This window comes from Pinus tabuliformis, chromosome 7 (genome assembly GCF_031772625.1).
Source record: "Pinus tabuliformis cultivar Carrire ecotype Pingquan chromosome 7, CPIR1, whole genome shotgun sequence".
In the NCBI taxonomy this organism is placed as follows: domain Eukaryota; kingdom Viridiplantae; phylum Streptophyta; class Pinopsida; order Pinales; family Pinaceae; genus Pinus; species Pinus tabuliformis.
Window position 1 is genome coordinate 1,816,625,081 of NC_142293.1, and position 15,140 is coordinate 1,816,640,220.

General features: G+C 38.8%; 1 protein-coding gene across 3 annotated transcripts in view; it reads right to left on the bottom strand.

The window, feature by feature from the left end:
- Positions 1-15,140, bottom strand: part of XEG113 (xyloglucanase 113) — a 283,665-nt gene that overhangs the window by 238,279 nt on the left and 30,246 nt on the right. The window contains exons 1-4 of one of the 3 annotated variants that reach the window (XM_089460549.1): positions 3,537-3,853; positions 3,246-3,362; positions 1,670-1,945; positions 1,290-1,495 (exon numbers count right to left, since the gene is read on the bottom strand). In XM_089460549.1, coding sequence (XP_089316675.1) covers positions 1,290-1,495; positions 1,670-1,945; positions 3,246-3,362; positions 3,537-3,600 — 663 coding nt within the window. In that variant the 5' untranslated portion in view covers positions 3,601-3,853. Of the gene's footprint in view, positions 1-1,289; positions 1,496-1,669; positions 1,946-3,245; positions 3,363-3,472; positions 3,854-15,140 lie in introns of those variants that run through there. The other 2 variants (XM_089460550.1, XM_089460551.1) reach the window with 2 other exon arrangements.

A 15,140-nucleotide genomic window follows, 5' to 3' on the forward strand; every position in this document is an offset into this window, starting at 1 on the left:
CTGTGACTGCGGGACTGCTAATTTGTGGGATGCGGGATTGCGGGATGCCCTCATACTTAGCCATTTTCTTGGTTTTCTGGGCTTTCCAAAGGCAATCTTCAACAAGCTCTAACTTCTGATCCAGGAGTCCTTTTTTGGACTTCTACATACCATTGGAAAGCTCTTTTTGAGCACTAGGCACTGAAGAGGGTCTGATTAAGCTCTGAGATCTTCTGTGGCCTGGAAAAGTAGCTCTAAACTTCACTGCTCTTGAGCAACTTTTACCAATTGAAACCCATAATGCAGTGAGTGACAACACACACAATGAAGAGATACTGTTTGGGACAAAGACGGTTAAATGATCTCGTCTTCATGCAATACAACCTTCCACTAAGGCGCAACCATTTGCTAAACAAAAGACTTGATACAGATCACATTGTGTTGGATGATATTGATCCGACTTCAAAATGGGTAGCAGAGACTCAACCAGTTGAGTTTGATCCTGATTTTGATATTGATACCAAGGAGTTCGGGGGGTTGATCCCATGGAGATCTGATGGTCGAACCAAGCGCTGAAGGAAACAAACCACCAAGCATGGCACATGGTGAGGGAAGCACTAGTCGTGCAACTCAACGAACTTGTGCTTCTAGTTTTGTTAGGGTTAGTGTTGCTGCAAGTACTGCTACTGAGGTTAGAGAGGAGCGTAAGGAGTCCCCAAACTCTAAGCTAGATGATGTTTATGTAGCTCCTAGTGATGATCCTATGTCTACTAGTAGCGATGAATTTGATAAGTGATCATAATATCATATTAATCTGTGATTTGTAGTAGGCCAGTGATTTAGTAGTTTGAGTTGTAACATTGTTTTTGGACTCTAGAGACCATTTAGAGCCTCATTGATTATGTTTTTTTGTTGATGATATGTATTGCATTCAGGGCCATTTTGATATATGCACCCTTACATGGTATATAGATGAGCAACTGTTGTATATTTTGTCTCTAATGGTTTGGAATCATGGTTTGAAATCTTAAAAATATTCTTTTCATTAAAAAATAATTATTTTATGTATTTTTTTCAATTATGTTTCTTTGAATCTGGTTTGATCCAGTTCCAGTTCAAACCACAGTTTGATAGATAGCCCAGTTCATTAACCCAGTTCCGGTTTTTAAAACTATGTTGTAAATGTATCTCTTTATTGCAGCTAGTATTGTTCATTATGGTTTCAATGAAAAGTGTTTGCATCATAATCCGATGTAAGCATGTATGTGGCATTTTGCCTAGCTTTGAAATACTGAAATAGAAAAATGTACCTTCAACCAAACCATGTCTGTGTCACACAGCAGCAGCTCGTAACCAAAGGACAAAAAAACATTGATCAAATAAACTTTTTCTCGTCCCATCTTATGAAATGTCGGACTTCCCCAACCAGCATCATTTGTGTTCATGTTACTACCCATATCGAAAACAGGAATACCTTTCCAATATAAAGAATTGACAAGTTTTGTATCCATTGCTCCTACAGAGAATGGCATCAAACATCAATTTTTTTCCTGTGGTCAGTTTGTTGATTAGCTAAGTAGAAAGATCAGGAAAACAAATAGATGATGTTTTAACCAAGCATAGGAAAGCTGATAACTACCCACAGAGGAATACTTCAAAAGCAAACTGGGTTAGGGTTTCAACGATTTACCAACAAGAAGATTTTGAATTCCCATGTCTGTAAGGTGTTTCACCCAATTAAGGATAAAATCCATGAATGCATAATTTCCGAATGTGACTATAATAATATTGCTTTTTGCTCGACATTCGACCATTTCCTTTGTCAGGGCAAAAGCCTTCTGCGAGGGCATTTTACTGCCTTTAATTGGTACTTGCCAAATGGGTTTTCTCCATACTGAACGAATAGATGGCCTTTGAGAACCTGCAGCGGGATGCAAATCCTTCCTAGATTCTTCCATGTTTGTCCCTGCCATGTACAATACTTCAAATTTAGATGAAAAATAGTAATCACAACATACATAGGCAGAAAACCCATGTTCTTATGAAAAATCATATAAAGAAATAAAACTGTTTCGCATACGTGACCTATCTATGGCAAGCCAGGTTCCCTAGGTGATTGATCCCTGATTTCACTGGCCCAATTTACAATAAGCCACTAACCTAACCTGTTTTGAATGTGCAAATGATACTCCTTACAAAAATCGTAGTGAAGCACAGTTTGGCTTATGCTGTCAACCAGTAATATAGTATACCCATTCAATCTTTTCCATGAGGTCCAGCTAGCCAACCTAAATAACCCGAGTTCCCAAACAAGCCCAAGCTTGCTTGCTTGAATGCTAAAACACCAAATACTAAACTATGGTTTTGCCCCGTCAAATATATCGCTCATCAATCTAAAAGAAAATGACCATTCAAATGATCTTTCGGACATACAATTTACATTTAATGACTCGGGTAAGGAGACATAATGGAATGAACTCCTAATTAAGTTGAAACCATCATTGGCTTGAAACATACTCCAAATTAAGCTTAAAAGGTATAAGGAGAAAAAATGGAATGGACTCCTAATTAAGTTGAAACCATCATTTGCTTGAAACATACTCCAAGTTAAGTTTAAAAGCTGTATTCCAAAACACAACAATTGCTTGGGAGTTCCATACCGGACACTTACCAAACAGAACCTATGAGATAATTGCAAAAGAACTGCTCTGTAAACATGCAATGTCCTTAACGAAGATTATAGATTAATAGTTGCTGGGTGTCAATGGCCAACCGTGATCAGAATTTCGAAAATCCAAATGTATCCAACAAAAATATTTATATTAATTAGGAACAAAATCACCAGCAGGCAACGCACCACTTTGATTTTAATGGCCTTCGCATTGGAGAATGTATCACAAAGACAACAATCACAAGCAAAAGGTACCCACAAATCACACATGGACCTCGAAGCAGTGAACTCCGGCTTCTGCTATATCATCTGATCTCGGGTCGACCAAGGTTCGTTTTTCTGATGTAGTGAAACTGGGTGTAATTATCCAACCCAAAGTGGTGACGTGCACGTGGTTTCCAGTGAAGGTCCAGAGCTAATAGGGCACATGATGATCCTACAAACTGTTGGCCTATGGGCAGGTAGAATTCCAATAGAAAGACAAACACCCAAAAGAGAACTAAAGGAAATTTATCAATCACAATTCAATAGATAAACAAAAAACAGAAAAATAGATCACAATGCAACGAGAAGAGGAAGAATAAACGCTACATACCGGTTCTGGCCATAATGTCCCAGTACACAGGCCTCCCAAGATACAACATAGTAACGAGAGTTCCAACAACGACAGAGACTTGCATCACTATGAAAACTGGCTTCATCTTGGAGGATTCTGCCATTGCAATTACATTAAATAACACCTACTCGCAGTGTCTCAGTAGCTTGGGCAAAATGGCCGAAATACAGTGAGAACCGGACAGGCGAGTTAATCAAACTACAAACCTTCACATGAAAATGAAATAGAAAACGAATACGTATGCTGGGGGAGAAATGGTCATGACTTAACCAGGGTTTTGTGCCGGCCAAACGACGGTTAGAGAGTAGTACAAACGCTGGTCAACTCGGCTCATGAGATTCTGTTGAATATCTAATTCGATGATCCAGTTGGAGTCGCATGTATGTTATGCAAGGTATGATGATCGACATCGACCCCTTTTCGCCCAGAACGGATTGTCTCTATTCGACTGAAACATTGGCATGTTCCGGCTTTTAGTCAAATGGGTTTCTTAATCGAGTACAGTCTGATGATTTCATGATCAGGTGGGAAACGCACATGTTAAGAGACAACTGCCATGTCAAGTGGGGGTAGGGTTGAGTTTCGTGCGTTTCCTCCCAATGGGAGTTTATATTATTTAAATCCAGCGTGGGAAAGGGTTGGACCAAGTTTCGAGAATCAGTGTTATTTTTATATGTTACCACTGGGATTCCCGGATTTATATGACAATAACAATGTCACAATATCGTTAATTTTATATCTTACCAATGGGATTCCCATATTTACATGATAATAACAATATCACAATATCGAATAAATTATTTTAACTTTTACGTGATTAAAAAAAGTTTATGGGACAAATTGCTTTTTCATTTGGTTTTTGTATTCGGTGTTTTTTTTTTGAAGTCTCCCAATAAACACTCTCAATTTCTCAACAAACCCATAGCTGAATAGATTATCCCAAAAGCTAACTATCATAATAATATTTACATAATTTTCTCTTTTGTCGTTGAAGGCCTCGCATTCTAAAATGGAATGCTTATGTTTCTACTTTCCCAAAGAACAAAAAATATATAGTCTTTCTTCCCACACTTCTTTTGGCTTGATGAGAATCAGTTCTTAATTGAGCAATAAGAATTTTGGCTCTCCAGGAAATATTGGCCCGTATGTACGCTTTTTTGTTGATGATTATGAGTGGGATTAAATCTTCAATATAGTACTTTTTCTTTCTCCCTAGCTCCTTCTCCCAAGTAAGTTTGTGGAACTTATCCATAACAAAAGTTTTTATCTCTTATTGCTTGCGGAACACATGCTCAAGCAAATATCCCATTTACTAAACCATTTGTTATTTTGTCGCATCCAAGTCTCCTTTCTTTTGCACAATATGTCATTAAACACAACCTTATGCTATCTGCCCTCTTCTATTTGCTCAAAATTTTTTAAATACCTTATGACTCGCACCATAGAAATTGTTTCAATAAGAGCAGCCCATGTTTCACTTAACAAGATAGCATAAGGAACTGCACTTTTAATTTTGAATTTGTTTGTAATCAAACGCTTCTGAATTTTCTCAGTTTGTTTCAACTACATGTCGGATGTACTACTTGCCAAAATTCACAACTGTAGAGAATCGTTGAAATCACTAAGAGCCCAAAAAGAGCTAGAGTGGTTTTCCAGTCCCATAACTCGGCCTATCTACACCTATCTTGAAAAGCATAAAATGCTTTCCAACCCCCCAAAGTTCTCTTCTTTCTACGGCCATCTCAACTTAGATTTAAGTTGAAGTCAATTCTAAGGTATTTGTAATCTACAACTTCTTCCAGAATGTTGCCTTCAAAGTAGAACTTATGTTGGTTATGTTTTCTTTTGTTAGAGAAAACCACTACTTTCGTTTTGCTAATATTGACTTGCATCCCCACCCTTCTACAAAAATGCTCAAGGGAAAGTAAGTGCTCTTGCAAACCAAGAGCAGATTTAACGATCAGAATAAGATCATCTGCATACAAAAGAAGCCTTATAACAAACTTTCCCAAATTGATACCATCACTCTTCAAGCTTGTCGATATATAAACCAAAAAGGGTAGGAGACAATGGGCAACCTTGCTTGACCCCAATATCGCTCCTAAAACTTTCAAGAATGCTTGTTGAAGTTCTAATTGACTTTCACCTCTTCATACAGGCTATGCACAGTTACACTCGAATTTTTATTAATTTACTTCATACATTTTGTTCATCTCAAATTACACTAAACAATATCATTACTACTAGCATAACCCTGAAACAAGGGAAGGGAACACCGAAAGGAGAAAAGGAAGATAGAAAATGTGCAAAATATGCAAGGGAAAGTATATTTAATAGTTAATTTGTAATAAGTTAGGGTTTTTGTTTTCTATAAAATAGATAACAGAGTAAAATTATTTTTTTAAAGCACATCATCAAATACTATTACATATGGAATAATAGACAACGGCAAAGATTTCATGTATATAATTACGATCACAACATAGAAGAATCTAGGATGTTGTGTCCGTACATGGTAGGGGTAAAGTTGGGTATTATAATTATAAGAGTGACAAAGCATGTAAGTGTACCTCTTCTTTCTTCCGTAGTGAGACACAGGTAGTATCCTTCATCTTTTCATAGCATTCAAAGGAGAACGATGGTGCTATTCCCACTTCTTCTAGAGTAGTAGTGCGTGACATTGTTGTGAAGGTCAAGCCTTGACGTTCAGTGTTACCAATGTCAATGGTAGCCCTTGTTAAGGTCATTCCTTGAGATTTATGTATAGTCATCACCCAACCCATCTTAAGGGGGAATTGTTTCTTGTTACTTCGTTGTATGGGTGGTATTGGTACATATTTTGCTTGTGTTTTGTCCCATGGAGGGCCAATATATTTATCAAATGCCACAACAACATACGATGGTAAATTTGGAGGGCTATGTCCTGGTGCATATACAACTTGCATGACTACTCTGAGAGCATCATTGACTAATCCTGCGTGGACCTATAAATTGCAAGATAGCATAACTCATTGGCCTACACAGAGTAATATTTGTTTTTCTAATTGGTCATCATCTTGTTGGTCTGCTTCTGAGCCATTTGTGAATTCTGCAATACTTCGTGCAATTGACATATGCAATGATTCGATCATGGATTTGTTATGGTTATCAACAAGAACCTCTCCCACTTCCAAAGCTTGAATATTCCCAAGTCTTTTATGATTAACCAATGCGAAATTAAGAAATGCTTGAAAATATAGGCGTATGCTTGTATTTGTTTTTAGCTTATTATTTGCTTTAAAATTTGATGTTTGTACTGATATGTGAATGTGCTTAAACTTATATATAAATGCATATAACAGTGAATAAAGCAGCAGTAACAACAGACACATAAGACAACAAATTAATTTGGAGTTCACCGACAACTCTTGGGCTACATCTCCATGAGCTCTAGTTAATTCAACTAGGCTCTCTGGGATTATGGTGTAAGTCTTTTACAAGTCTTTGACTCAACTCTTGTTGTTCTGTACAAAAACAGTGGGTTCAGATACCATTTTAGCCCTCCTTGCTCTTGAAGCTCTGGCTTTTGGCTCTTGGCTCTTGGCTCTGGCTCTTCGGCTCTTGGTCCTGACTCTTGGCTCTGACTCTGGCTCTTTGGCTATGGTTTTAGCTCTTGGCTCTGACTCTTGGCTCTTTGGCTTGGGCTCTTGGCTCTTTGGCTCTCCTGCTTTGGCTTCTTTTTGCCTTCTGCAACCTTCACGCTCTTTGGCTTTTCACTTGAACTTCAAGTGACCCCAAAGGCTCCCTTAGCTGCTTTTTGCTTCTCTGTTGCTATTACTTTCAGCATTCAGCAACAAACAACAACTTGGCCACCAATAATAACTCAGCCGCCCTCTTTCTTTGGCATTCATGGCTTAAAAGCCAAAACGTGTTGCCTGTTGGTTCTCCCTTTCGAGCTCTGCAACTTCCGGCCATGTCTGCTCGAATCCCTCCTTTGGCATTCAATAATCATTGTATAACGCACTCAGGGGAAGTGGCCACCTGTTTCTATAACGGGTGAGGGCAATTGGCGCTTGAGTCCTTAGTAACAGTCATTCTCTGTTTACACAGAGAACACTGTGAAAACATGGGAAATCCGCATAAAACACAATATATCGGACTTCAAAAGTCCTGAAATCCACCTTATTCTCCTATCGGGTCCGCTTGCAAGTCACATCGCATATTGCAAATGGCTTGGTTCCAAGGTTTTCCCCTTTGTATTAAAAATACATTAAAAACATGGCAAAATCCCACTTCTCGGATTTGAAATTATATCAAATCTGGCTTATCGCCCCCATCGGGTCTGGCCATCGCATGTCGCTAGGCCTGGGGTCCTTCCCTTTTGGGATCACCGACAACGATCTGTCGATATCGGCGATCGCAGTCGCAAGTCGCACCGCCCCAGGGCCTTTCCTTTTGGGATCGCCGACAGCGATCTGCCGATATCGGCGATCGCAGTCGCAAGTCGCATCAGCCCATCGCACTATATGCCTCCGACTGCCGCCGCCAATTGCGATTGCCGATCGGATCTGGACCGTTGATCGGCCAGATCCGACGGCCCCTGTGCAACCATTGTTAAAGCCTCTGATTGCCTTGTTTTTAAGGTTTTCTTCAAGTTTTTAAGGCCCAATAGTGTATCCGCCTTCTCCATAACTTCTCCTTTTTCGGTCTTGCCCTTTAGGGAGATTTGGAAGACTTAGAGGGTTTTTAGACCCATTATTCAAAGAATTTGCCTCATTTTCAAAGGAACAAGGGGAGCTTCTTTTCATGATAACTTCTTCATCTGAAATCCGTTTTCACCCATTCAAGTTGCGTTGGATTCAAAATGAGGAGATTTCTGCAGTGAGATTATTTTTGAGGGCAGCCTACGATTTTCATTTTCCTTTGATTTACAAAGTATTTGTGCCATTTGGCACCTTTCACCTCTTGCATGAAGTCTTTTAGACTTACAGGCTTATCCAGGATCCATTTTTGGATCATTTATTGGCTCTTTTGGCTCTAATGCTTGTGAGTGTTATATGACTATGTCCAATGCATGTTGTTGATTTGTAGATAGCGTGTTTATGAAAGGACATAGGGGATCATGTTCTTGTATGACTTCCCCATTCCTTCGATTGTAGTTGATGAAGTTTGGTGCAACGTCAAATGTATCTTCAAATACTTCTAGTTGATCCCATGGGTGGGAAGTGTTGATTCCTCGGAGGCCTAGCATGTCAAGAGAACTGAATTGGATATTCCCTGTAGGGACCAATCTTGATAAATCTTGCCATTCATTCATCTCCATATATGATTGTATGTTAATATTGGTAGGTTTTTCTTCAGATGGTTGGTCATTAAGAGTGAGAATAGGGATGTGATTAACATGCCATGCATGGTAGTCATTTCTTATGCTCTCCCAATTAGCCAAAATATCTTCTTTGAAAAGACCTATGTCTTTAGAGAAAGAGCGGAATGGTTTATATAAGAGTAGCTCACTCCAACAAAAATCAACAAAGGCATTGGAATCTTTGTTTGGTATTGTAGTAAAAAGTGGCCATACATGGACAATTGTGGGGATGTGCCTTTTTTTCCACTTTTCATATTTTCATGCTTGGTTATATGTCCAATATTTTGCAAGTTCAAGCAAAGAGATATCATCCATGAAAGTAGGACGAGTCAAACGTGCATCGATGAAGGTAGATCCTGACAAGCAATTAGACAATTCATGAGAGACTCGATGAAATATTTGGCAACCAACATTTAGTTTGGTGAAGGTGCAACTACATGTGACAAGGGGCAACTTTTGGAGCATATGGAAAGTTTCCTGGGCACTAATGTCATGATCTACAATTGCTTCTGAGTGAAAGCGTCGATAAGCATTTGAGGCAGGATCATCTGGATGTGATGTAGCTGCAATTTTGGTTAACATATGGTGGTAGGTCTTAGATCTCCCCTCTGCTTTGGAAGCGTATTTGGAAATGTATCTCATAACTGCATGATGGGAGAGAATGGGTTGGCAGACTACATTTGCTCTCCATGTTTGAAGTATGTTAGGATTATGGATGTTCAGGCACTTTTCATTGCGTGTTGGATGATATATCTTTTGGCCCATTTCATCAATGTAGAGTGATGATTCTGTTTGCACCTTCCAAGGCAACTTATACCTACATTTAAAGGTAGGCCCTTTTTTGCATAGACATGTTTTGTCAGTGCATTTTGTATGTCTTTGAACTCTATTCAAGAGGTGATCATAGTCCTGAAGAGGGTTGGTTGTAAATATCTCTTGTGTATCTAACAAGCAAGGGTCATAATGGATTGATGCATAACCATGTGCATGCCATGGTCTCTTCTAGGATTCCAAGTTGTAACACAATTACCAATGAAACTATTTGCACTATTGATTTGGTTTGGGTCTTCCCAATCCATTGTTTCCATTATTGGAGCATTAGAAAGCCATAGGAAACCATGTATATGTGCAGAGCCTCGATGTTGCCATTCATACCTACAAAATGAATATGAAATTAGTAGTAGAAAAGATAAATTCATGAGGTTAAGTAGAGGTAGTTTGAAGTATTATAGACTATGTACCTGTACCAATAGTCTATAGTATGCATATCTTTTTGTAGTATCTCTTCTTGGAATATTGAAAACCTTTTGTACATGTATACAACAACAGTGTGGGGGTGGTCAATGACATTCTAGGTATGCCACTGTTGGTGAAGCATTGGATCAACATGTTTTCCCTCTTGCATAAGTGAATGCAAGTCCAACCATTTTGTATATGTTGTACTGAGTGTGAGAAACAATGTCGAGCATTGAAGTTGTGTGATCATTGTTGTTAGCTCAGTCCTTTTTATGGTCTAGTATGCTCTAGTCCCACGAAGGTGTGCTCCAAAACGCATGACATGTTCTGGTAGCTTGTCTGTAAGAAATTCTTTGAGATGGAAACACAACTCTTCAACTGTGGTTGGTGTATTATGCTCTTTCCTTTGCTTGACAAAGAAGGTAGTTGTTGCTTGACTTTGATGGCGCATAATCAAATTATAGAGGTAATATCTAAATCGAGGATGGATACCGAACCTCTTGTCATGGTATCTCATTAAGTGTACCACATAACTATCAAGTGGGATGTTCTTCATGTGTGGTTGGTGAGGAAAGGCATCCCCAGTTGGGAAAAGAGTTGGAAATTCCATGTTAAATAGACCCTTTATGTTGTACTCATTGATTGGTGATAGACCAATTGTTGGTCATGCAATCATATTTGGTGGATCATTGTTTGTAGTATGAACAAATTCTTTTATTTTTTCCATTTCTCGTTGTGTATTAGTTAATCTAAATGCAAAGGAAGACATTGGTTGCTCCTCATGGCTAAGGGCATGGTTTGTTATATCTGTGATATTTGACCCTGTGGTGGACGAATTGTAAGTTTCTACAGACACATAGTTGAGGCGAGAGGAGACATCGCTGCAAGTTTTTGGAAGAGATGAAATCAAGTTTAGATCTAATTGGACATCATTGTAATATTTTTTATGTTGCATCTTATATAACAATGCATTCATGACATGAGATTTTGTGACATAACAATCATAACATTTCCCCTTTCCTCGAGGCCTCTTGATAATCAACATGTCAAAATCTGAAAGAAGACGTGGAAGGTAAGTTGTTATTTGGAAAATTTGTTGTGGGAAATTGATAGTATGGCCACTATATTTGTATTGATCGCCTCGAGCATGCCTAACTTGGAAGATGGGGCTAACTCGAGCAATGATCATTTCCTCAACTTGAGTAAGTATCGATAGGACTGCGGGTAGGTCACCAAGATCCATATTATTCCATTTGGAGAATCGATGGATATTTGTTTCTCTAACATCGATTACAAATGTGTCCATCGAGAGTTGGGCGACAAAGAATGCCATGGTATGATTCCATACATGTAGTACATGTATGTATGTTCGACAAAGCATCAATACATTTTCAAAAAGATTTGGAAGCATTTGTATGGCTATGATGTTTGAAAACATGTGTTGGTAAATCCATAAGAGGTGGTTCTTGTTCTGTGTGTGAAGTCTCTCTAAGTCTCTTAAGTTTGTTTTTTTTCTTAGCATATTTTATCCTACATTTTTCATTTTGTTGGTTCCTAGATGAACATAGAGTAGTAGTAATTGGGCCAACATCTTTGCTAGTGGGAGCACCATGATTCCAGTTAGTTATTCTTTTTTGGTTTATTTATGGAGAATGGATTATATGTCGTTGGTAGTTGTACAGGTTTTTGGTGGGAAGTGCAATTTGTGAAGGTGGTATGTGTGAAACAGTTGATGTCATGCCTTGTTGAAAGAGAACAGGTCTTTGCAATAATATTGAGAATTTCAAACTTGTGGTATTTGTTGTTGTTGTTTGGAAGAGGGGAGCATGTTTGGCCCTTTGAAAAGCATTGTTTTGCAAATTTGTTGGGTGATGTAAAGTGTCTTCATTTCCATCGTATACCTCTACTTGATTTGTTTGAATTTTGTACTTTTCCACGTTTTCACTTGCACTAGATGACATTACCTATAAGAGAAACAAGGAACAAGTTGTAATTAGAACAAAGGAATATTGATAGCACATTTCATAGGTTTGATAACATGTTCTTGTATGTGTATTTCCAAAATATTAAAAAATGATGTTAGATTTAATTTTAGAATATGTATAAATGAATGAGGAAGTTGGGATTTTTTAGCCACAGAACTACTACAATGGGGGGAAAAGGCTCAAACATAAACACTTTATGTAATATGTATATGGAAAAGAGTACAAAATTACAAAATGTTGTTTGGAAGGAACAACCACACCACTTTACATTCACTATAGATTTTTTTCCATATAAATGCTACAATGGATGAAAGAGCCTCAAAGCACAAACACTTTATGTAATATCTATATGGAAAAGAGTACAAAAATTACAAAATGTTGTTTGGAAGAAACAACCGGACCACTTTGTATTCACTATTTAGCCAACAATTCAAGGAAGGGGATTTTAGCTTTTGGCTTTGGTAAGTGTTCCATTTTATCACATGAAATCACAATGCATTTGATTTGTTTTTCATTAGCAAATATTTCTTCATGCACTACTAGTTTGAACAAATAACTATTAAAGAACAACTTGGCAAAAATTTATGTGATCTTTTGGTTGTTCCCCTCATAGCCATATTCATATAACTTCTCAGCAAGAACGCCTATAAGTTGTTTTGTAACTTCTTGAAATGCACTAACATTGAGTTTGCTTATTTGGTCTTCAATGATGAACAGGAAAATGTACCTGCACTCACATTCAAAGACATGTTGGTCACACCTTCGACAATTCCAAACACCATCCTCAATAGGTGTAAGTTTTTTTTTTTCACTTCCGATCTTTAAAGGTAAGCGAGCATGCAATGTACCAACAATTTTCTGCATCTATAGAAGCAATAATTGCCTCAACCAAAATGAATGCGGGGTTTGGACTTTTTCCAATCCCCTCATTTTCTATGTCGACCAAGCACTTTCGAGTGGAAGGGTGCTCGCCAAAAGCTCCATGTGTGGACAACAAGTGACAAGTAGAATTTGTCAATGGGTTCTCGAACTAGGTTCTCAAATCTTGTGCTTCTTTGAGAATAGGATTGATGGAAATTTGATATGTGAAAGTTGTAGTAATTTGTAGGAATTTACAGGGTAAGTTCCTCAGACAGAACACCAAAGGACACCGCTCACAAACAGATCGCAGATCAATACACCAATACTTTTGACGTGGTTAAAACCCTCAAAGAGGGAAACAGTCCACGGCCCGAGCCAACGCGGCCACTTCAAGCAATTTATTAATAAAAGAATGAAAATTTACATATGCTTCTCTCGTAGACGGATTACCCTACAAATGACCCTCCATGCTCTTTAAATAGAGATCATGGACCAATCGGGTGTTAAGCCACGGATCAAGTGTCGGTAATACCGAGGAGAGAATGAACCGTCGGATCACTACATATCATGACCGTCGGATTGTAAGTTACAAAATGTACATAGTAAAGAAACACACTTTACCTAACTCTATACTAGACCAAGTTGTACTTAACTATTTCCTATGTGTCGGAATATCCTAACATCCCCCCTTAAGAACAACTTGGGATAGGATTGAAGGATTTACAAATATGACACAATAGGAGAAGGAAGGAGGAACTAGAGCCTATCCCCCCTTAGTGACAACTTCCTGAACTCCAACCATAAATCGAAGTTTAGTGAACTTCGCCTCTGTGAGAGCCTTTGTAAAGATGTCTGCAACTTGATCATCTGTTGAACAATATTGCACTTCAAGAACATGGTCATGAATGAGCTTTCTGATGAAGTGCATGTGCAATTCAATGTGTTTGCTGCATTGATGTTGGACTAGATCTTTGCATAGTTTAATGGCACTTTGATTATCACACCAAAGTGTAGTCAGATGCTGCTACTGAAAGCCAAACTCTGACAGGATCTGACGAAGCCACAAGGCTTCCTTACTAGCTTCTACGGCACCACGATACTCTGCTTCTGCTGAAGAAAGAGAAATGGCACCTTGTTTCTTGCAAGCCCATGTAATAGGTCCTGAACCAAGAGTGAACACATAACCTGCAGTAGACTTTCGATCATCAGGGTCACCAGCCCAATCGGAATCAGTGAAACCAACCAATAGAGGAGATGCTTCGGCACTGTAATGAATCCCAAACTGAATTGTACCTCGAACATAACGAAGTACTCTTTTAGCTGCTTTCCAATGACTTTCGCACGGGTTTTGCATAAACCGATAAACAAGGCCAACAACAAAGGAAAGTTCAGGACGAGTATGGGTTAGATACAAAAGTTTTCCTACAAGTTGACGGTATAAGGTAGCATCAACTTCAGGAGAAGTACAAGTGACTGAAAGTTTGACTCCAGACTGAAAGGGAGAAGGGGCTGGCTTACATTCTTCCATGTGAAAATGGCGTGGAATATCACAGGCATACTTGGATTGGGAAAGGGAAATACCTTCCTTGGATTGCGAGACTTGAAGACCAAGAAAATAATGTAAGTGTCCTAAGTCTGTCATTTCAAACTTCCTTTTAAGGCTAGACTTCACATGGTTTATAAGATTGGGATCACTACCAGTCAGGATAAGATCATCAACATAAAGAACAAAAATGATAAGAGACTTGCCCACTTTCTTGGTGTAGACAGTATTGTCAGAATGACACCTAGAAAAGCCATTTTCTAAAAGAAAGTTATCCATTTTGGCATACCAAGCTCGAGGAGCTTACTTGAGACCATAAAGGGATTTCCTAAGCCGACATACAAGGCTGGAGTCTGTTTGTATAAAGCCAATAGGTTGTTCCATATAGATTTCTTCATGCAAGTCCCCATGCAAGAAGGCAGATTTAACATCCATCTGATGGACTTCCCATTTGAAAGAGGCAGCAAGGGAAAGAACAAGGCGGATAGAGTTCATTTTGGCAACAGGGGAGAAGGTTTCAGTATAGTCAATGCCTTCAACTTGTGAAAAACCCTTAGCAACTAGACGAGCTTTATGTTTATCAACTTTCCCATCTGGTCCATACTTGGTTCTGTAAACCCATTTGCATCTAACAAGTTTTCGTCCCTTTGGTAGAGGAACAAGATCCCATGTATCATTTGCCAATAATGAATGATATTCTTCATTCATAGCTGCTTCCCAATCTGGATGGCCTGAAGCTTCTGCAAAGGTGTTAGGATCATAATTCACTGAAGCTTGAGCCAGTAAAGAAGAGGCTCTCTCGAACTGAGAACGTGTACGTCGCTGATCTGTAGGATCACCGGCAAGATCACCTGCTGCATCTCGAGTAGCACGGACCCATTTTGGAAGCTGAGGAGCTGAAGGAG